The following is a 22131-nucleotide window of genomic DNA, read 5'->3' as shown; positions in this document are numbered from 1 at the left end:
TATACGAACCACCTATTTACCCTTCAAGTGTTTGCATTAATTAAAGTACAAAGAAATCAGTAGTTACTGTGTGCTGACTATTTTGTTCCGATACCAGATTCGAATTGACGCGACTTAACAACCTGAAAGAGACCCTCTCCTGCAACAAAGCTAACGGTAGCTGGGTTAGCCTTGCAAAGTTGCACTCAAACATTATCCCCATTCACATTAATATATATTGATATAAACAGCAATGCAACACTGAGTAAACTGAGAAGTAAAATAATGGCTCCCGTTGATGACATCACAGCACTAACACAATTTAGAAAATAATTACAATAAAATAGTATCTCAGAATAACCTTAAAATAAATATGATGGATTTTCGTATATTTTACACCTGTTACATAGGCCTATGCATTTGATATAGCAACAGCAGGCCTATACTGTTAAAAGGAAACCAGACTTAACGGATCCGTTGTGGAATCTATTGTTTCTTCATCAGACAACTTGTCTTAGACAAGAAGTGTGTTGGCTACAGTAGTACAGTTACTTTGTTTTAAGTGTTCCGGGAGTCGAAATTCTGAGTTCTTAACGAAACACAAAACATAACGGACAATTTATCTTACTTCGGATTTGAAACCTAATAGTAAGCATTAACTTCAATGACAGCATACAGTTAAACACAAATATGACATTCATGCGCCACAATAACATTGTCGCCGAGGATGGCTTGCTAGCTAACGTTAGTGTTTGATTAATATCATCTGTTTTGTCATAAAACAGCTTAGCTAACTAGCGAAATGATAGTTCGCGATGCTAGCTGACTCGGGAGTTCGTGTAGGGACATATGTGCTTCACGAGCCTGTGGGTTTGATATGATTCCACCATGGGCAACAACAACTGGCTACTAGTTTGTTTTCTGACATATGTTCAACTCAGAGCTCGTTTATCCAGTGACCACCGCATTTGAAAGGACAACTACAGACTGACATGTAGCTGGCTAGTTAGCATTCTGGCTCACACTGGCCATACAGTAGCAAAATACACAGCTATCTCAATTTAAGAGTTCATGGTAGAGATATTTAAAGAAAGGAGAATATAGGAACCCCATTCGTTAATGAATGGAGGAACGTATATCGCCTCACCCAGCAGACTGTGGAACAATCTGGTTCACGTTGTCATGCTGGGTCACGCGGTTGCTAAACGAAAAGTCAGATGAGTCGAGAAACCTGCTTATTTTCCTCCACGGTAGATAATGTCACGATTCCAAACCTATGCGATATTACAGAGAACAAGTCAATTATCTCACATACCGAAATATATTTGCAAAGACGAAATTGTTGTACTTCTTCAGTGGACGTTATTAGTGGTTGACATCCAATATCTTGCATTTCCGCCCCCAATCCTATAGTATAAATCCATTATGCTTTAGGGACAGGCAGAAATGTATGCAATTACTGTATTTCACGGAGGAGAATGGGGGAGGGTCATTCTATTTCAATTTCAGTCAGGGGGAGGGTTTAGTGTTTAAAAAAAAAATTTAGTCCAGGGGAGGGTCATATAATTTGTAATTGATTAAATGTCAGTATTTGTCACCATTTTGGAATGTACGTATTGAATTCCCATCTAACCTCAGTGTACAACCCTGCTCTCTCTCTTTTCTTTATCTCTCTTTCTCTCTCAATTTCAATTTAAGGTGCTTTATTGGCATGGGAATCATATGTTTACAAGTGAAATAGATAATAAACAAAAGTGAAATAAACAATACAAAAATGAACAGTAAACATTACACTCACAAAAGTTCCAAATGAATGAAGACATTTCAAATCATATTATGTCTATATACAGTGTTGAAATGATGTGCAAATAGTTAAAGTACAAAAGGGAAAATAAATAAACATCAATATAGGTTGTATTTACAATGGTGTTTGTTCTTCACTGGTGTCATGGACGAATCAGAATTAGTTGGGTAACATAGATAATTAAGATGTTTTATTATTATAATATGCTTATTTGAGGTACTTGTCATTAGAAAGTGTCCATTGGAGTTGCACGTCTACCTTAGCTGGGGCTCAGACACTTGGGGCCCAGGGAGGGGAGAGGTCAGATTTGTCATCATGGGAATGTGTCTTTGCCTATTCTTAAACCATGTGAAGGGATGGCGTGATTAATGGGTAACCAATGACTTGTCTCCACAATGTCTGTGAGCAAGTCACTCCCTCTTTTTCTTTATTGTGGGGAGGATTATGGCAGTAAATGGACCCTTGTATGTCCTCTCTTAGATCTCACACTTATCCTGTGATAATATATGGCCTAGAGGCTCCCTCCCCAGTGAGCCTGTCCAGGAGTAGGGTCAAGAGGGGGTTTGCTTGAGATGGGAGTATCTAGAGTAGACAATTGATATATGCCATTGGATGAAATTGTGTTTTTGTTCTATACCGTACCAGGGAGGGACGGTTCTAAGGAGACCAGATACTGGGCTATTCAATGAACCAGGTTGACATAGCAGTTACTGTCTGCTGTGTTTTATGGATATCTGTCATACAAAACTTAACCTTTGTGAACTGTTACTAAGTATCTGTGGTTTGTCAATGTACGTTGATGTCACAAATGTTGAAGCCGTGTTGAAGAGACCAAACTGCATGCAGAATGTGGATACTCATCTTTTTAATATAAGTAAAGTATACACAGAAAAACAATAAACACTCACAACAGGCTACTTACGAACAAACGAATAGCAGTGTTAACTCAACCACCCACAAACCCAAGTGACAAACATACTTCTAATTATATGACTCCCAATCAGGAACAACGATAACCAGCTGTCCCTGATCGGGAGCCACACAGACCCACATAGAAATACACATACACAGACATACTCTGCCATGTCCTGACCAAAAACTACACAACAACACCCTCTGCTGGTCAGGACGTGACAGTTGAAGGGGGTGTATCGTTGTTATAAAAGATCTCTGTAGCCATTGTGTAATTACCTCATTCAATAGTTCATTCGAAAGAGTGCATTATTGGGGGTCAAGTACTTTTGCAAAAGTATCTTAATTATTAAAGATGTAGTTTAACTCGGACTGGTGTGTTTGTAACTCTTCTCATTTGGTAATGCAGAAATTAGCCACCACACTGGTTGGCCTTTTCTTGTGGCAACAGGTCACAAATCTTGCTGCTGTGATTGCACACCGTGGTATTTCACATAATAGATATGTGAATTTATCAAAATTGTATTTTGTTTTCAAATTCTTTGAGTTTGTTTAATCTGAGTGAAATATGTGTCTCTAATATGGTCATAAATTTGGCAGGATGTTAGGAAGTATACTCCTTGTATACAATTCCATCTCAACATTACACACGTGCAGATTGCCTAGTCCCTTTTACCCCTACCTACATGTACATATTACCACAATTACCTAAACTACCTTTTACCCCTTCACATTGACTTGGTACCGGTACTCCTTGTATATAGCCTCGTTATTGTTATTTAGTGTTACTATTTCCTTAGCAATTAAAAAAAAAGAAATTGAACTCTGCATTGTTAAGAAAGAGCTTACCTGTATGTGCTTGTGATAAAATGTAAACTTAATCCACAGTTATTTTTTGAAACTATTGATCCTCTGTGGCTAAATGATGCTCTCTGGTGTATTTTGAACATTGAGAGTGAGCTCCTGTGGTTGGATAAAAAAAAAAGAAAAAAACGTTTGTTATTATATAGTCGTTAGCCTTGACCCATCACGACTTTTGTGCACGTCTATAGCACCGACAGCAGGGGGAGGCTTGGAGAACATTCATAACAATGACATGACGTGACCCACTGTCTGAGGTGCAACCTATGAATAAGCAACATTTGTTTTACATTTGTCTATTTATCCCAGCTCTCAGACTCAGTGTGCGTGTCTCTCTGTTGGTCTGTCTTGTAGTTCCAGATGTGGCTGGAGGAGTGGTGGTGGCCACTGCAAGGCAACTTTAATACTGGAGCAAATGCTCATCATCATAAAATGAATCTACAACAGCTGATACAAGTTTTCTATATGTATTAGGTACTACTACAGTGGTAGCAGGTGAACCCTCCTTTAATAATCATATTTCATGAATGTACAGGGTCCATTTTGACACAAGACAACAATCCAGACTAAGAATTTACCAAAGGTCAGACCAGTAAAAGGGGTTATTTGGTTATTTGTTATCGTAGTTTGGTCAGGACGTGGCAGGGGGTGTTTGTTTAGAGTGTCTCGGGGTTTGTTGGTCTATGTGCTTATGTAAGAGGGGTGTTTGTTTAGAGTGTTCCGGGGTTTTTGGTCTATGTTCTATGTTAGTGTATTTCTATGTTCAGTCTTTCTATTTCTATGTTTAGGGTTTGTTGATTGGACCTTCAATTGGAGGCAGCTGTTCCTCGTTGCCTCTGATTGAAGGTCCTATGTATAGGGGTGTTTTTGTAATGGGATTTGTGGGTAGTTGTCTCCTGTTTAGTGTCTGTGCACCTGACAGGACTGTTAGTGGCGGTCATTGGTTTGTATACATGATCTGTTTGTTTTTTCCTTCTTTTGAGTAATAAAGAGGATGAGTATACACGTTCCCGCTGCACCTTGGCCCAATCCTTACAACGAATGTTATATGGACAGAGTCGAACTGATCCCAGATCAGCAGTCCTACTCTGATGGCGAATTCTCTCTCTCCAATCATCCTTTCCATAATTTCAGAATGTCACCAGGTGGGGTGGTGTAACCAGGGTGTAGTGATGTAGTAAGTTAATGTCACCAGGTGTGGAGGTGTAGTGATGTAGTAAATTAATGTCACCAGGTGTGGAGGTGTAACCAGGGTGTAGTGATGAAGTAAATGAATGTCACCAGGTGTGGAGGTGTAGTAAATTAATGTCACCAGGTGTTGAGGTGTAACCAGGGTGTAGTGATGTAGTAAATGAATGTCACCAGGGTGTAGTGCTGCTGGAGCTTTAATTAATAAAATACTATGTGATCTTAACTCACCTGTCCATCGTCTGCTGTGTCCCTTGTGTCAGAGGTGGATTTGGAGGCCTTCCTGTTTTACACGTCAACAAATGAATAAATGAATAATCAAGTTAATAAATCAAAATGATAATGTGAAATGAAAGTCTTGGAAAGATTCCGTCCCCACTGGAGGCCATTTGGTAGGCCGTCCTTGTAAATAAGAATTGTTCTTAATAGACTTGCTTAGTTAAACAAAATAAATCACTCTGAAGGAGTTTGTTACACAGTTGCTGAGAGTTGTGTGTAAACCACAGGCCTATGTTTCTATTCCTGCTGTTCTCAAGCCCGTTGCTGCGTCTCCCTTCCTGCAGCCATAGAAACATAAAGATAGACAACACACTTTATAACTGGTGAATAACTACAGCTGATCAAATTAAGCAGGAAAAATAACTTATCATAACAGTTGTGTAGCACTGTAAGTAAAGTGTTTCTCTGTCAATTGTTTTGAACCTGTTTTATTCTCATGACTATAACACTGATGGTACTTCATATGACCTGCACACTCTGTGTCCTGGCTTAGATCTGTAGTAACTCCAGACTCCCATTTGTTGAACCAGGATACTTCTGTGACGTTGTGCCAGCTGGGATGTCTATACGTGAAGGTAATGTCCACTGTTGACCCCTTCAAGGCACATATACTCCTCTTGGTGTAAGTCACATTCAAAAATCAAATCAAATCAAATGTATTTATATAGCCCTTCTTACATCAGCTGATATCTCAAAGCGCTGTACAGAAACCCAGCTTAAAAACCCAAACAGCAAGCAATGCAGGTGTAGAAGCACAGTGGCTAGGAAAAACTCCCTAGAAAGGCCAAAACCTAGGAAGAAACCTAGAGAAGAACCAGGCTATGAGGGGTGGCCAGTCCTCTTCTGGCTGTGCCGGAGATGGGAGATTATAACAGAACATGGCCAAGATGTTCAAATGTTCATAAATGACCAGCATGGTCAAATAATAATAATCATAGTAGTTGTCGAGGGTGCAACAAGTCAGCAACTCAAGAGTAAGTGTCAGTTGGCTTTTTCATAGCCGATCTTTGAGAATATCTCTACCGCTCCTGCTGTCTCTAGAGAGTTGAAAACAGCAGGTCTGGGACAGGTAGCACGTCCGGTGAACAGGTCAGGGTTCCAGCAGGTCTGGGACAGCAGGTCTGGAACAGATAGCACGTCCAGTGAACAGGTCAGGGATCCATAGCCGCAGGCAGAACAGTTGAAACTGGAGCAGCAGCACGGCCAGGTGGACTGGGGGCAGCAAGGAGTCATCATGCCAGGTAGTCCTGAGGCATGGTCCTAGGGCTCAGGTCCTCCGAGAGAAAGAAAGAAAGAGAGAAAGAGAGAATTAGAGAGAGCATATTTAAATTCACACAGGACACCGGATAAGACAAGAGAAATACTCCAGATGTAACAGACTGACCCTAGCCCCCCTGACACATAAACTACTGCAGCATAAATATTGGAGGCTGAGACAGGAGGGGTCAGGAGACCCTGTGGCCCCATCCGATGATACCCCCGGACAGGGCCAAACAGGCAGGATATAACCCCACCCACTTTGCCAAAGCACAGCCCCCACACCACTGGAGGGATATCTCCAACCACCAACTTACCATCCTGAGACAAGGCCAAGTATAGCCCACAAAGATCTCCGCCACGGCACAACCCAGACAGGAAGACCACGTCAGATACTCAACCCACTCAAGTGACGCACCCCTCCTAGGGATGGCATGGAAGAACACCAATAAGCCAGTGACTCAGCCCCTGTAATAGGGTTAGAGGCAGAGAATCCCAGTGAAGAGAGGGGAACCGGCCAGGCAGAGACAGCAAGGGCGGTTCGTTACTCCAGCCTTTCCGTTCACCTTCACACTCCTGGGCCAGACTACACTTAATCATAGGACCTACTGAAGAGATGAGTCTTCAGTAAAGACTTAAAGGTTGAGACTGAGTCTGCGTCTCTCACATGGGTAGGCAGACCATTCCATAAAAATGGAGCTCTATAGGAGAAAGCCCTGCCTCCAACTGTTTGCTTAGAAATTCTAGGGACAATTAGGAGGCCTGCGTCTTGTGACCGTAGCGTACGTGTAGGTATGTACGGCAGGACCAAATCGGAAAGATAGGTAGGAGCAAGCCCATGTAATGCTTTGTATGTTAGCAGTAAAACCTTGAAATCAGCCCTTGCCTTAACCTGTTGGGGCTAGGGGGCAGTATTTGCACGGCCGGATAAAAAACGTACCCGATTTAATCTGGTTTCTACTCCTGCCCAGTAACTAGAATATGCATATAATTGTTTGATTTGGATAGAAAACACCCTAAAGTTTCTAAAACTGTTTGAATGGTGTCTGTGAGTATAACAGAACTCATTTGGCAGGCCAAAACCTGAGAAGATTCCAAACAGGAAGCGCTCCCTCTGACCATTTCATGGCCTTCTTGATCATCTCTAACCAAAACAGGGGATCTCTGGCATGACGTGCCATTTTCTAACGCTCCCATAGGCTCTCAGAAGGCGCCAGAAAGCTGAATGGTGGCTTTGCAGGCCCTGGCTGAAAAACATTAGCTCATTTTGTAAGTGGTCGATCTGAGAACAATGAGACTGGGGGGCGCGTGCCCGAGCTGACACCATGTTTACTTTCTCTCTCTTTGAACGAAAACAACCACTCCAGGTCGGAATATTATCGCTTTTTTACGAGAAAAATGGCATAAAAATGGATTTTAAACAGCGGTTGACATGCTTCGAAGTACGGTAATGGAATATTTAGAATTTTTTGGTCACGATACACGTCGGGCGCATAACCCTTATTTACCCTTCGGATAGTGTCTTGAACGCACGAACAAAACGCCGCTATTTGGATATAACTATGGATTATTTGGGACCAAACCAACATTTGTTATTGAAGTAGAAGTTCTGGGAGTGCATTCTGACGAAGAACAGCAAAGGTAATAACATTTTTCTTATAGTAAATCTGACTTCGATGAGGGCTAAACTTGGTGGGTGTCTAAATAGCTAGCCCTGTGATGCCGGGCTATCTACTTAGAATATTGCAAAATGTGCTTTCAACAAAAAGCTCTTTTAAAATCGGACATAGCGAGTGCATATAGGAGTTCTGTATCTATAATTCTTAAAATAATTGTTATGATTTTTGTGAACGTTTATCATGAGTAATTTAGTAAATTCACCGGAAGTGTTCGGTGGGAATGCTAGTCACATGCTAATGTAAAAAGCTGGTTTTTGATATAAATATGAACTTGATTCAACAAAACATGCATGTATTGTATAACATAATGTCCTAGGTGTGTCATCTGATGAAGATCATCAAAGGTTAGTGCTGCATTTAGCTGTGGTTTGGGTTTATGTGACATTATATGCTAGCTTGAAAAATGGGTGTCTGATTATTTCTGGCTGGGTACTCTGCTGACATAATCTAATGTTTTGCTTTCGTTGTAAAGCCTTTTTGAAATCGGACAGTGTGGTTAGATTAACGAGAGTCTTGTCTTTAAAATGGTGTAAAATAGTCATATGTTTGAGAAATTTAAGTAATAGCATTTCTAAGGTATTTGAATATCGCGCCACGGGATTACACTGGCTGTTGAGTAGCCCATAGAGGTTAACAGGAAGCCAGTGTAGGCAGGCTAGCACTGGAGTAATATGATCACATTTTTTGGTTCTAGTCAGGATTCTAGCAGCCGTATTTAGCACTAACTGAAGTTTATTTAGTGCTTTATCCTGGTAGCCGGAAAGTAGAGCATTGCAGTAGTCCAACCTAGAAGTAACAAAAGCATGGATTCATTTTTCAGCATCATTTTTGGACAGAAAGTTTCTGATTTTTGCAATGTTACGTAGATGGAAAAAAGCTGTCCTTGAAACAGTCTTGATGTTCTTCAAAAGAGAGATCAGGGTCCAGAGTAACGCCGAGGTCCTTCACAGTTTTATTTGAGACGACTGTACAACCATCCAGATTAATTGTTAGATTCAACAGAAGATCTCTTTGATTCTTGGGACCTAGAACAAGCATCTCTGTTTTGTCCGAGTTTAAAAGTAGAACGTTTGCAGCCATCCACTTCCTTATGTCTGAAACACAGACTTCTAGCTAGGGTAATTTTGGGGCTTCACCATGTTTCATTGAAATGTACAGCTGTGTGTCATCCGCATAGCAGTGAAATTTAACATTATGTTTTCGAATGACATCCAAAAGAGGTAAAATATATAGTGAAAACAATAGTGGTCCTAAAACGGAACCTTGAGGAACACCAAAATGTACAGTTGATTTGTCAGAGGACAAACCATTCACAGAGACAAACTGATATCTTTCCGACGGATAAGATCTAAACCAGGCCAGAACTTGTCCATGTAGACCAATTTGGATTTCCAATCTCTCCAAAAGAATGTGGTGATCGATGGTATCAAAAGCAGCACTAAGATCTAGGAGCACGAGGACAGATGCATAGCCTCGGTCTGACGTCATTAAAAGGTAATTTACCACCTTCACAAGTGCAGTCTCAGTGCTATGATGGGGTCTAAAACCAGACTGAAGCGTTTCGTATACATTGTTTGTCTTCAGGAAGGCAGTGAGTTGCTGCGCAACAGCTTTTTCAAAATTTTTTGAGAGGAATGGAAGATTCGATATAGGCCGATAGTTTTTTATAATTTCTGGGTCAAGATTTTGATTTTTCAAGAGAGGCTTTATTACTGCCACTTTTAGTGAGTTTGGTACACATCCGGTGGATAGAGAGCCATTTATTATGTTCAACATAGGAGGGCCAAGCACAGGAAGCAGCTCTTTCAGTAGTTTAGTTGGAATAGGGTCCAGTATGCAGCTTGCAGGTTTAGAGGCCATGATTATTTTCATCAATGTATCAAGAGATATAGTACTAAAACACTTAAGTGTCTCCCTTCATCCTAGGTCCTGGCAGAGTTGTGCAGACTCAGGACAACGGAGCTTTGGAGGAATACGCAGATTTAAAGAGGAGTCCGTAATTTGCTTTCTAATGATCATGATCTTTTCCTCAAAGAAGTTCATAAATGTATTACTGCTGAAGTGAAAGCCATCCTCTCTTGGGGAATGCTGCTTTTTATTTAGCTAAAAACAGCTCTGACCATGAACACCTGAAACTAAATGTATCTGATCAAATCCTCAAACAATAATGAGACTAATTTCAAGTGTTTTAGACGTATTGGACTGATTCATTTAAAATGAAAAACATATATAGACCCACACAGTGCATTCGGAAAGTATTCAGAACCCTTGACTTTTTCCACATTTTGTTATGTTACAGCCTTAGACTAAAATTAATTTCAGTGTTTTAAAACTGAACTTGTACTCAGCTGAATCAACCTCTCTCAGGTCTAAGATTCTCAGGTTGCAGTCATTCTCTTTAGTCCCAAGGTACTCAGCACGACCTGCATACTGTGGCACCGGGCTCAGGATTTTAGGCACCTCATTACATTTCTCTTGGAGATACCAGTTTAGCTCTGAGACTACATGATAACTTGGATGTTGATATGTGCAAGGCAGTTCCACTGTTGAGCCCTTCACAGCACAGATACTCTGTTGGGTGTAAGTTACGTTGAAACAGTTCTTACCCAGAACACCTAAAACAGTAGTAGGCCCAATCATTTATTCAATTAGTTTCAATTATTATTGCACTCAACAAAAATATAAACTGAACAATTTCTACAATTTTACTGAGTTACAGTTTATATAAAGAAATCAGGCAATTATTATAAATGAATTAGACCCTAATCTATGGATTTCACATGACTGGGAATACAAATATGCATCTGTTGGTCACAGATACCTTAAGGTTGTCAGTGTCTTGTGTGACCACCATTTGCCTCATACAGTGCGACACATCTCCTTAACATAAGATAATGGATTTCATTTATTGATGTATTGAAAACGTCATGGAAATTACCAGCAGAGAATCAAAGTCAAACAAAAATGAATCATTCTTTAATATCAGCAAGCTGGAGAGGTTCCAACAAACTTAATGCACCATAGTACACGTCCGTCAGCAGCTCTTTCGGGCAGTTAGTTCTCTTATACACTGCTTACACAGACAAGTTATATTGATTTACATTATTCATCATTAACGTTTGGTTCCTGCATGTAACTTATAGAACATATTCTGGACGTTCTGTCAAAATGTCTGAGGGGGTCATGACCGTCTCCCCCTCACATCTCTACCCAGCACCTACAGGAACTAATGACTGTATGAGACAAGATGTACAATTCAAGGCTCTCCCTTCAGACAACATTTCCCTCACACATGAATATACACCTATTATTGGAGAAACATTATTGTCCATTATTTAATGAAAAATAGGAGTTAATGAAATAAGATACAGCTCTGAACACCCCCACCCCACCACACACACAGCACTCCTACTCCAAGACGCTTGACACATATGGATCCAGAGCTGCATATTATGCTACACAGGTTACCATGGTAATCAGACTTAGTAAACTGTTAGAGAATGGGAGATGGATAACAGGTTGTTTTCCATTTAAACTTTTTTTAGGAATCTGGAACCGGTGGCTGAGATGAGGGAGATGAAAGAAAACATGCATGTCTTTCCTTGTGTTTTTTCAGTGACCCTGAATGAGCAAAGCTCTTTCCACATAAACAGGAGTAAGGTTTCTCTCCAGTGTGTATGCGTTGGTGTGTAGTCAGGTCTCCTGAATTATTGAAGCTCTTCCCACACTGATCACAGCTATAAGGTTTCTCTCCAGTGTGTATGCGTTGGTGTGTAGTCAGGTATCCTGAAAGATTAAAGCTCTTCCCACATTGATCACAGCTATAAGGCTTCTCTCCTGTGTGTATGCGTTGGTGTATAGTCAGGTTTCCTGAACGATTGAAGCTCTTCCCACACTGATCACAGCTATAAGGCTTCTCTCCTGTGTGTATGCGTTGGTGTGTAGTCAGGGCACCTGATTGATTGAAGCTCTTCCCACACTGATCACAGCTATAAGGCTTCTCTCCTGTGTGTATGCGTTGGTGTATAGTCAGGTTTCCTGAACGATTGAAGCTCTTCCCACACTGATCACAGCTATAAGGCTTCTCTCCTGTGTGTATGCGTTGGTGTGTAGTCAGGGCTCCTGAGTGATTGAAGCTCTTCCCACACTGATCACATCTATAAGGCCTCATTCCTGTGTGTATGCGTCTGTGTCTAGTCAGGTCTCCTGAATTATTGAAGCTCTTCCGACACTGATCACAGCTATAAGGCTTCTCTCCTGTGTGTATGCGTTGGTGTGTAGTCAGGGCTCCTGAGTGATTGAAGCTCTTCCCACACTGATCACAGCTATAAGGTTTCTCTCCTGTGTGTATACGTTGGTGTGTAGTCAGGGCTCCTGATTGATTGAAGCTCTTACCACACTGATCACAGCTATAAGGCTTCTCTCCTGTGTGTATGCGTTGGTGTTTAGTCAGGGTTCCTGAATGATTGAAGCTCTTCCCACACTGATCACAGCTATAAGGCTTCACTCCTGTGTGTATGCCTTGGTGTGTAGACAGGGATCCTGAACGATTGAAGCTCTTCCCACACTGATCACAGCTATAAGGCTTCTCTCCTGTGTGTATGCGTTGGTGTGAAGTCAGGGCTCCTGATTGATTGAAACTCTTCCCACACTGATCACAGCTATAAGGCTTCTCTCCTGTGTGTATGCGTTGGTGTTGAGTCAGGTTTCCTGAATGATTGAAGCTCTTCCCACACTGATCACAGCTAAAAGGCTTCTCTCCTGTGTGTATGCGTTGGTGTGCAGTCAGGTCTCCTGAATGACTGAAGTATTTCCCACAATCAAAGCAGGTGTAAGTCCTCTCCCCTGTATGAATTCTCTGATGAGATTTTAAGATTTTAGATGCAGCTAAACTCTTCCCACACTGAGAGCAGTGATACGGTTTCTCTCTATTGTGAATCGGCTCATGAATAATCAATTCCAACTGCTTAGCAAAACTCTTCCCACAGTCAAAGCAGCAGTGGTGAGGTTTCTTCCCTATTCGTCTCTGCCGGTGTTTCTTGAAGTGTTCTGAGCTGGAGAGACTCTTCTCTTTCTTGTCAGCATCATGATGTTGTTGAGGCTCCACAGATGATAAGCCCCTCCCACAGAGAGCAATGATTACAGCTGTTCCCTGTGAAAAAAAATACATTGAATAATTACGTTTTGCAAATATGGATCCATAAACAGATGTCTTTCTATGAAATGAATGCCTTTTGGGTCCCTTTGACATTTTTCCTGTAATAATTGCATACTAATATTGAATTTTAAAACTTATATTAAACTGCCAGTTAATACAGAACACATGGAGAATTCAATTAATCAGATTTGTATTTGAATGAAAACTTGCTAAAGTGACACAATTCAGCATTTTAACAGGTCCCTCCGTCAACCCTGTTTAACTTTTAGAAAGATTTTAACCCACACAATACAATAATTACTCCAAGTTTTACCATCATTGAGTAAAGTTACAAGTGCAGAATAATACAATTAATGTGAATAGTCAATTAGTATAGGAGTTTGATTTAAATGTTGACAAACTATGAAAGAACAATTTCCCAAATAAACATGTTTACATGGACACATCTGAAATAAGGCTACCTTATGGGTCTTTGATAAACGCTGAAAATTGCCAATCAAAATAAACGTTCTACCACAGCGACTATGTTATTATTTTGAAGCAGTATAAAGTTTGTATGTGAAAACTACTTCTAAGCTGCACATTTTCAGTTTTTCCTGAACTCACTGGACTCGGTCAAAAGAAGTAGCTGGCGCTGCTTGTGTTAACACATACACAGATTAAATACACCTCTATAACGCTGATTAAAGTGTTCACATGTCCTAATCATTCTAAGATTGTTCAGAAAACCAGGTATTTTTGAAGGCGTATCCTTACTTCGGTTATGACCTTACACCAGTTAAGATCAGCAGAGTAAGATGTTTACATGACTAATGCCATACTCGGCCTACTGCCATAATCAGTTTAATAGGAAATGATGTGTGCATGTAAAGCCCTAGTTATTTGGTTACTATGACAGTCATTTCAGAACATGATTTATTTCATGTGATTAGTGATTCATTTACGTCTGTCCCTCATTTTAAGGTCAACCCTGTTACGTGAACTGAACTCTCGTTTTAATATGGTTAAACTAATCTTTAAAAAAATATTTTTTGCATAAGAAACATTGAACATCTAATAGTCAAATCATACAGTATGAGCAGGTGAGATGGTTCTACTCTTTTTGTAAATTCTGTTTTGTGGTGGAAAACTGAGCATCTCAACCCTTCTATCCATACACAGACATGCTAGAAATGTTTTAACAATAACTTTTTTTGTTACGATTTCATTCAATTACCACTCCCTGTTGCACAATACTAGCTTCCATTCCCCCTGTCACAAGCAGATTCATGGCTGATTTAAAGGACTATTTTACCAATGTAATGTTTTTGTTGTTTTCACTAGTCCCCTGTTACGGTCAACCCTGTTACTTTATTTGGCACATTGGCTCTTACTATAGGATTTATATTTCATTTAACCTCTTGAGATGGCAAAACATGTGTTTTATTAAGTTGAACATGTGCTTTTTATGACAGAATGTTAAAATGATGTGAAATCAAACTTTTTTTGGTACACTTCCAAAGATTGGAAAGCAGCTGCTGTCATCATGTATAGCTAACCCTGGTATACAGAAAATACACAAGCTCTGAAGCAAGCTTCCAGAAAATTGGAACGGAAATGGCGCCACACCAAACTGGAAGTCTTCCGACTAGCTTGGAAAGACAGTACCGTGCAGTATCGAAGAGCCTTCACTGCTGCTCGATCATCCTATTTTTCCAAATTAATTGAGGAAAATAAGAACAATCCGAAATTTCTTTTTGATACTGTCGCAAAGTTAACTAAAAAGCAGCATTCCCCAAGAGAGGATGGCTCTCACTTTAGCAGTGATGAATTCATGAACTTCTTTGAGGAAAAGATCATGATCATTAGAAAGCAAATTACGGACTCCTCTTTAAATCTGCATATTCCTCCAAAGCTCCGTTGTCCTGAGTCTGCACAACCCTGCCAGGACCTAGGATCAAGGGAGACACTAAAGTGTTTTAGTACTATATCTCTTGACACAATGATGAAAATAATCATGGCCTCTAGTAATAAAGCATCTCTTGAAAAAGCCAAATCTTGACCCAGAAATTATAAAAAACTATCGGCCTATATCGAATCTTCCATTCCTCTCAAAAATGTTTGAAAAAGCTGTTGCGCAGAAACTCACTGCCTTCCTGAAGACAAACAATGTACACGAAACGCTTCAGTCTGGTTTTAGACCCCATCATAGCATTGAGACTGCACTTGTGAAGGTGGTAAATTACCTTTTAACCTCTATGGGCTACTCAACAGCCAGTTGAATCCTGTGGCGCGTTATTCAAATCCTTAGATATGCTATTACTTCAATTTTTCAAAAATATGACTATTTTACACAATTTTAAAGATAAGACTCTCGTTAATCTAACCACACTGTCCGATTTCAAAAAGGCTTTACAACGAAAGCAAAACATTAGATTATGTCAGCAGAGTACCGAGCCAGAAATAATCAGACACCCATTTTTCAAGCTAGCATATAATGTCACATAAACCCAAACCACAGTTAAATGTAGCACTAACCTTTGATGATCTTCATCAGATGACAACCCTAGGACATTATGTTATACAATACATGCATGTTTTGTTCAATCAAGTTCATATTTATATCAAAAACCAGCTTTTTACATTAGCATGTGACTAGCATGTGACTAGCATTCCCACCGAACACTGCCGGTGAATTTACTAAATTACTCACGATAAACGTTCACAAAAAGCATAACAATTATTTTAAGAATTATAGATACAGAACTCCTCTATGCACTCGATATGTCCGATTTTAAAATAGCTTTTCGTTGAAAGCACATTTTGCAATATTCTCAGTAGATAGCCCGGCATCACAGGGCTAGCTATTTAGACACCCAGCAGGTTTAGCACTCATCAAAGTCAGATTTACTATAAGAAAAATGTTCTTACCTTTGTTGTCTTCGTCAGAATGCACTCCCAGGACTTCTACTTCAATAACAAATGTTGGTTTGGTCCAAAATAATCCATCGTTATATCCAAACAGCGGCGTTATGTTCGTGCGTTCTAGACACTATCCTAAAGGCTAAATCAGGGTTACGAGCATGGCGCAATTCGTGACAAAAGAATTCTAAATATTCTATTACCGTACTTCGAAGCATGTCAACCGCTGTTTAAAATCAATTTTTATGCCATTTTTCTCATAAAAAAGCGATAATATTCCGACCGGGAATCTGCGTTTAGATAAACAGACAGGAAAACAAAGCATTCGGTCGAAGCGGGCACGCGCCTAAGCCCATAGTACTCTGAGTGGCCACTTGCCAAAAGCGATAAAGTGTTTCAGCCAGAGCCTGCCTCGATATCGTTCAACGTTTTCCCGGGCTCTGAGTCCCTATGGAAGACGTAGGAAGTGTCACGTTATTGCACAGATCCGGAGTCTTCAATAAAAAGAGCCAAGATGAAACACTACTTCTCAGACAGGCCACTTCCTGCTTGAAATCTTCTCAGGTTTTGGCCTGCCATAGGAGTTCTGTTATACTCACAGACACCATTCAAACAGTTTTAGAAACTTTAGGGTGTTTTCTATCCAAAGCCAATAATTATATGCATATTCTAGTTACTGGGCAGGAGTAGTAACCAGATTAAATCGGGTACGTTTTTATCCAGCCGTGTCAATACTGCCCCCTATCCCCAACAGGTTAATGACGTCAGACCGAGGTTCTGCGTCTGTCCTCGTGCTCCTAGATCTTAGTGCTGCTTTTGATACCATCGATCACCACATTCTTTTGGAGAGATTGGAAACCCAAATTGGTCTACATGGACAAGTTCTGGCCTGGTTTAGGTCTTATCTGTCAGAAAGATATCAGTTTGACTCTGTGAATGGTTTGTCCTCTGACAAATCAACTGTAAATTTTGGTGTTCTCAAGGTTCCGTTTTAGGACCACTATTGTTTTCACTATATATTTTACCTCTTGGGGATGTCATTCGAAAACATAATGTTAAATTTCACTGCTATGCGGATGACACACAGCTGTACATTTCAATGAAACATGGTGAAGCCCCAAAATTGCCCTCGCTAGAAGCCTGTGTCTCAGACATAAGGAAGTGGATGGCTGCAAACTTTCTACTCTTAAACTCGGACAAAACAGAGATGCTTGTTCTAGGTCCCAAGAAACAAAGATCTTCTGTTGAATCTGACAATTAATCTGGATGGTTGTACAGTCGTCTCAAATAAAACTGTGAAGGACCTCGGCGTTACTCTGGACCCTGATCTCTCTTTTGAAGAACATATCAAGACTGTTTCAAGGACAGCTTTTTTCCATCTACGTAACATTGCAAAAATCAGAAAATTTCTGTCCAAAAATGATGCAGAAAAATTAATCCATGCCTTTGTTACTTCTAGGTTGGACTACTGCAATGCTCTACTTTCCGGCTACCCGGATAAAGCACTAAATAAACTTCAGTTAGTGCTAAATACGGCTGCTAGAATCCTGACTAGAACCAAAACATTTGATCATATTACTCCAGTGCTAGCCTCCCTACACTGGCTTCCTGTTAAGGCAAGGGCTGATTTCAATGTTTTACTGCTAACCTACAAAGCATTACATGGGCTTGCTCCTACCTATCTTTCCGATTTGGTCCTGCCGTACATACCTACACGTACGCTACGGTCACAAGATGCGGGCCTCCTAATTGTTCCTAGAATTTCTAAGCAAACAGCTGGAGGCAGGACTTTCTCCTATAGAGCTCAATTTTTATGGAATAGTCTGCCTACCCATGTGAGAGACGCAGACTCAGTCTCAACCTTTAAGTCCTTACTGAAGACATATCTCTTCAGTAGGTCCTATGATTAAGTGTAGTCTGGCCCAGGGGTGTGAAGGTGAACGGAAAGGCTGGAGCAACGAACCGCCCTTGCTGTCTCTGCCTGGCCGGTTTCCCCTCTTTCCACTGGGATTCTCTGTCTCTACCCCTATTACGGGGGCTGAGTCACTGGCTTACTGGTGTTCTTCCATGCCGTCCCTGGGAGGGGTGCGTCACTTGAGTGGGTTGAGTCACTGACGTGGTCTTCCTGTCTGGGTTGGCGCCCCCCTTTGGGCTGTGCCGTGGCGGAGATCTTTGTGGGCTATACTCGGCCTTGTCCCGGGATGGTATGTTGGTGGTTGGAGATATCCCTCCAGTGTTGTGGAGGCTCTGCTTTGGCAAAGTGGGGTTATATCCTACCTGTTTGGCCCTGTCCGGGGGTTTCATCGGATGGGGCCACAGTGTCTCCTGACCCCTCCTGTCTCAGCCTCCAGTATTTATGCTGCAGTAGTTTATGTGTCGGGGGGCTATGGTCAGTCTGTCACATCTGGAGTATTTCTCTTGTCTTTTCCGGTGTCCTGTGTGAATTTAAATATGCTCTCTCTAATTCTCTCTTTCCCTCTTTCTTTCTCTCGGAGGACCTGAGCCCTAGGACCATGCCTCAGGACTACCTGGCATGATGACTCCTTGCTGACCCCAGTCCACCTGGCCGTGCTGCTGCTCCAGTTTCAACTGTTCTGCCTGCGGCTATGGATCCCTGACCTGTTCACCGGACGTGCTACCTGTTCCAGACCTGCTGTCCCAGACCTGCTGGAACCCTGACCTGTTCACCAGACGTGCTACCTGTCCCAGACCTGCTGTTTTCAACTCTCTAGAGACAGCAGGAGCGGTAGAGATACTCTCAAAGATCGGCTATGAAAAAGCCAAGTGACACTTACTCTTGAGTTGCTGACTTGTTGCACCCTCGACAACTACTATGATTATTATTATTTGACCATGCTGGTCATTTATGAACATTTGAACATCTTGGCCATGTTCTGTTATAATCTCCAATCTCCGGCACAGCCAGAAGAGGACTGGCCACCCCTCATAGCCTGGTTCCTCTCTAGGTTTCTTCCTAGGTTTTGGCCTTTCTAGGGAGTTTTTCCTAGCCACCGTGCTTCTACACCTGCATTGCTTGCTGTTTGGGGTTTTAGGCTGGGTTTCTGTACAGCACTTTGAGATATCAGCTGATGTAAGAATGGCTATATAAATACAATTGATTTGATTTGATCCCCCTCTTCAAAGGAGGGGACACTCTTGACACAAACTGCTACAGACCTATATCTATCCTACCCTGCCTTTCTAAGGTCTTCGAAAGCCAAGTCAACAAACAGATTACCGACCATTTCGAATCCCACCGCACCTTCTCCGCTATGCAATCTGGTTTCAGAGCTGGTCATGGGTGCACCTCAGCCACGCTCAAGGTCCTAAATGATATTGTAACCACCATCGATAAGAAACAATACTGTGCTGCCGTATTCATTGACCTGGCCAAAGCTTTCGATAGTGATTAACAGTGGTGGGAAGTCCGGGGAGAGATACTGTTCACCTACTGTTTGTATGTGTGTGCGTAGGTTATCTACTTTTGGTGTGGAGGTGTGTGCGTAAGCGGAGAGGATAAAATTAACTTCTTTGTTAATGTTGGGAAGAACGTTCTCTGAATAAACTGTACGAACCTCTTGCAGAAAGCTGAGTCCTTGCCTAATTATTAACCCATTGTCTTACAAACTTTGGGTATTAGTCAAGGCTTATTGATTGTTAATTATTATCATTGGGATAGAATAATTCCTTTGACACATACCCTCGTAAAACTGACCATCCTACCGATCCTCGACTTCGGCGATGTCATTTACAAAATAGCCTCCAATACCCTACTCAATATATTGGATGCATTCTATCACAGTGCCATCCGTTTTGTCACCAAAGCCCCATGTACTACCCACCACTGCGACCTGTACGCTCTCGTTGGCTGGCCCTCGCTTCATACTCATCGCCAAACCCACTGGCTCCAGGTGATCTACAAGACCCTGGTAGGTAAAGTCCCCCCTTATCTCCGCTCACTGGTCACCATAGCAGCACCCACCTGTAGCATTCACTCCAGCAGGTATATCTCTCTGGTCACCCCCATAGCCAATTCCTCCTTTGGCCGTCTCTCCTTCCAGTTCTCTGCTGCCAATGACTGGAACGAACTACAAAAATCTCTGAAACTGGAAACACTTATCTCCCTCACTAGCTTTAAGCACCAGCTGTCAGAGCAGCTCACAGATCACTGCACCTGTACATAGCCCATCTATAATTTAGCCCAAACAACTACCTCTTCCCCTACTGTATTTATTTATTTATTTTGCTCCTTTGCATTATTTCTATTTCTACTTTGCACTTTCTTCCACTACAAATCTACCATTCCAGTGTTTTACTTGCTATATTGTATTTACTTTGCCACCATGGCCTTTTTGCCTTTACCTCCCTTATCTCACCTCATTTGCTCACATTGTATATAGACTTATTTTTCTACTGTATTATTGACTGTATGTTTGTTTTACTCCATGTGTAACTCTGTGTTGTTGTATGTTGTCGAAATGCTTTGCTTTATCTTGGCCAGGTCGCAATTGTAAATGAGAACTTGTTCTCAACTTGCCTACCTGGTTAAATAAAGGGGTAATAAATAAAAATAAAATGAAAATTGGTTGGAACGACCAGATATTGTCATCAATTAAATTGTTACTGAAGCAGACTGTAATCTAATCCACACACCATGGTTCTTACTTAATGAAATCAAATCTCCATGTTCCTCTTCTCCTCTCTCAGTTCCACTCTGCCCCGTTGTTTTCCTGCAGTCGACCAGACCCAGCAGTTAAGTACAGGGAGGCGATTTACCTGGGGACTCAGTGTGGATGGAGAAGGACGGGCTAGATTTGTCCTGTTGGAAGTATTTAACATAGACTAACATTAAACCAAATATTGTATTAATTTAGTCTAAACCTCTGATTTGGGTGCATTCCTAGAACATCTCCTTTTTCCTCAAATGTTCAATCATTCACTACTTCCCACTAATCTAATAGTATTGGTTTGGTGGAGGAATGGGCTAGTTTCCACCATATCTCATACCAGTCATTTCCTTTCAAACAGCGATGAAGAGGTAAAGCGAGAGGGATAACTGGGCCCAAAATCTGGCTTCTGCCTTATTTGATCTAATATACATTTCGTGACGATTAGGTTGTTAGGAGAGTATTGATAAAAGTAGGACACTTCATATGGGAGTAGTGCCTGGACGTCACTAGTTACCGCAAACAAAGCCACAAACCACGCCCATTTCTACCATTGATCTTATTGATCTTATTAAAATGTGATTTTAACCCTAACCTTAACAACACTTAACAACACTTCTAACGTTATTCCTAACCCGAAATAAATAAAAATGCGATATAGACGCCTGTGGCTGTGGAAACACGCATGTCTGCCCTCTCATTGGCTATAATGGTCCCACCTGATCTTGCCTCTCTACCGATTGCCTACCATTGTTGAAAACATTTATATTCTATGTTAGAACGGCCACTTGAGTATCTGGTCAAATAATGGCTAATGTGTTCGAAAGGAATGTGAACACTTTGTGGAGGAAGGAGAGATAATTCGTTCATAATCACCGATTCCTAAACATGATATAGTAGTAAGCTACTTTGACGAAGAAGAAAAATCCCAACAAGTTTTACCGTTGTTTTTTTGGTCGAGACGTTTAAACCCAACAGGAATGTGGAGGATCAAAGACGATTAAAACTAGGCCTAGACATTTTGTACAACACAGCAAGCATATACTGTTAAAGCCAGACTTACCCGATCCATTGTGGAAGATATTGTTTCTTTGTATGGAATGAAATGTTGTAGTCTACAGTACAGTTAGACTACTTTGTTGTAGTGTAGAGATCATGACTAGGGAGTTGCGGAGAGAAAATTCGATTCCCAAGGCTGCAAATGATGCGTCCCTAGACCAGAGCAATCAAACATCTACTTCAATATCAAAACGGAATTAAGTTGAAACAAATAAACGTCTCATGTAGCCTAATATTACTTCAGAAAGTTCCTGGATAACATTTTACGTGATCTATAAAAGTCGAGTATAAAGTCAAGAAAACGTTAAGAATCTTGTTGTCTGCTATCTTCTACCTTTGCTTGGCAGTCACTTGGAACACATGCGCAAAGAGGGAGTATCTTGAATA

The 22131-nt window shown here is 41.1% G+C and overlaps 1 protein-coding gene across 3 annotated transcripts; it reads right to left on the bottom strand.

Moving 5' to 3' along the window:
- Positions 1-1877: 1877 nt before the first annotated feature.
- Positions 1878-22073, bottom strand: LOC106590892 (uncharacterized). Of its 3 annotated transcripts, none has more exons than XR_006757917.2 (3): positions 21749-22073; positions 20684-20837; positions 1878-6297 (listed from the first exon to the last, which is right to left on the bottom strand). XR_006757917.2 is itself a non-coding variant. In XM_045690976.2 (2 exons), the coding sequence occupies exons 1-2, from the start codon at positions 21755-21757 to the stop codon at positions 11501-11503; spliced, it is 1620 nt and encodes a 539-aa protein (XP_045546932.1). In that variant the 5' UTR covers positions 21758-22050; the 3' UTR covers positions 10847-11500. The 3 variants fall into 3 exon arrangements, 1 of the variants encoding a protein (XP_045546932.1); XR_006757916.2 differs by lacking the exon at positions 1878-6297 and adding an exon at positions 12863-13111 and having other exon boundaries at positions 21749-22053; XM_045690976.2 differs by lacking the exons at positions 1878-6297; positions 20684-20837 and adding an exon at positions 10847-13111 and having other exon boundaries at positions 21749-22050.
- Between the last annotated feature and the right edge of the window lie 58 nt (positions 22074-22131).

The sequence above is a fragment of the Salmo salar genome, chromosome 12 (genome assembly GCF_965601325.2).
Source record: "Salmo salar chromosome 12, fSalSal1, whole genome shotgun sequence".
NCBI lineage: Eukaryota > Metazoa > Chordata > Actinopteri > Salmoniformes > Salmonidae > Salmo > Salmo salar.
Note: the sequence above shows the minus strand (reverse complement) of the source record. Positions and strands in the feature narration are given on the sequence as shown.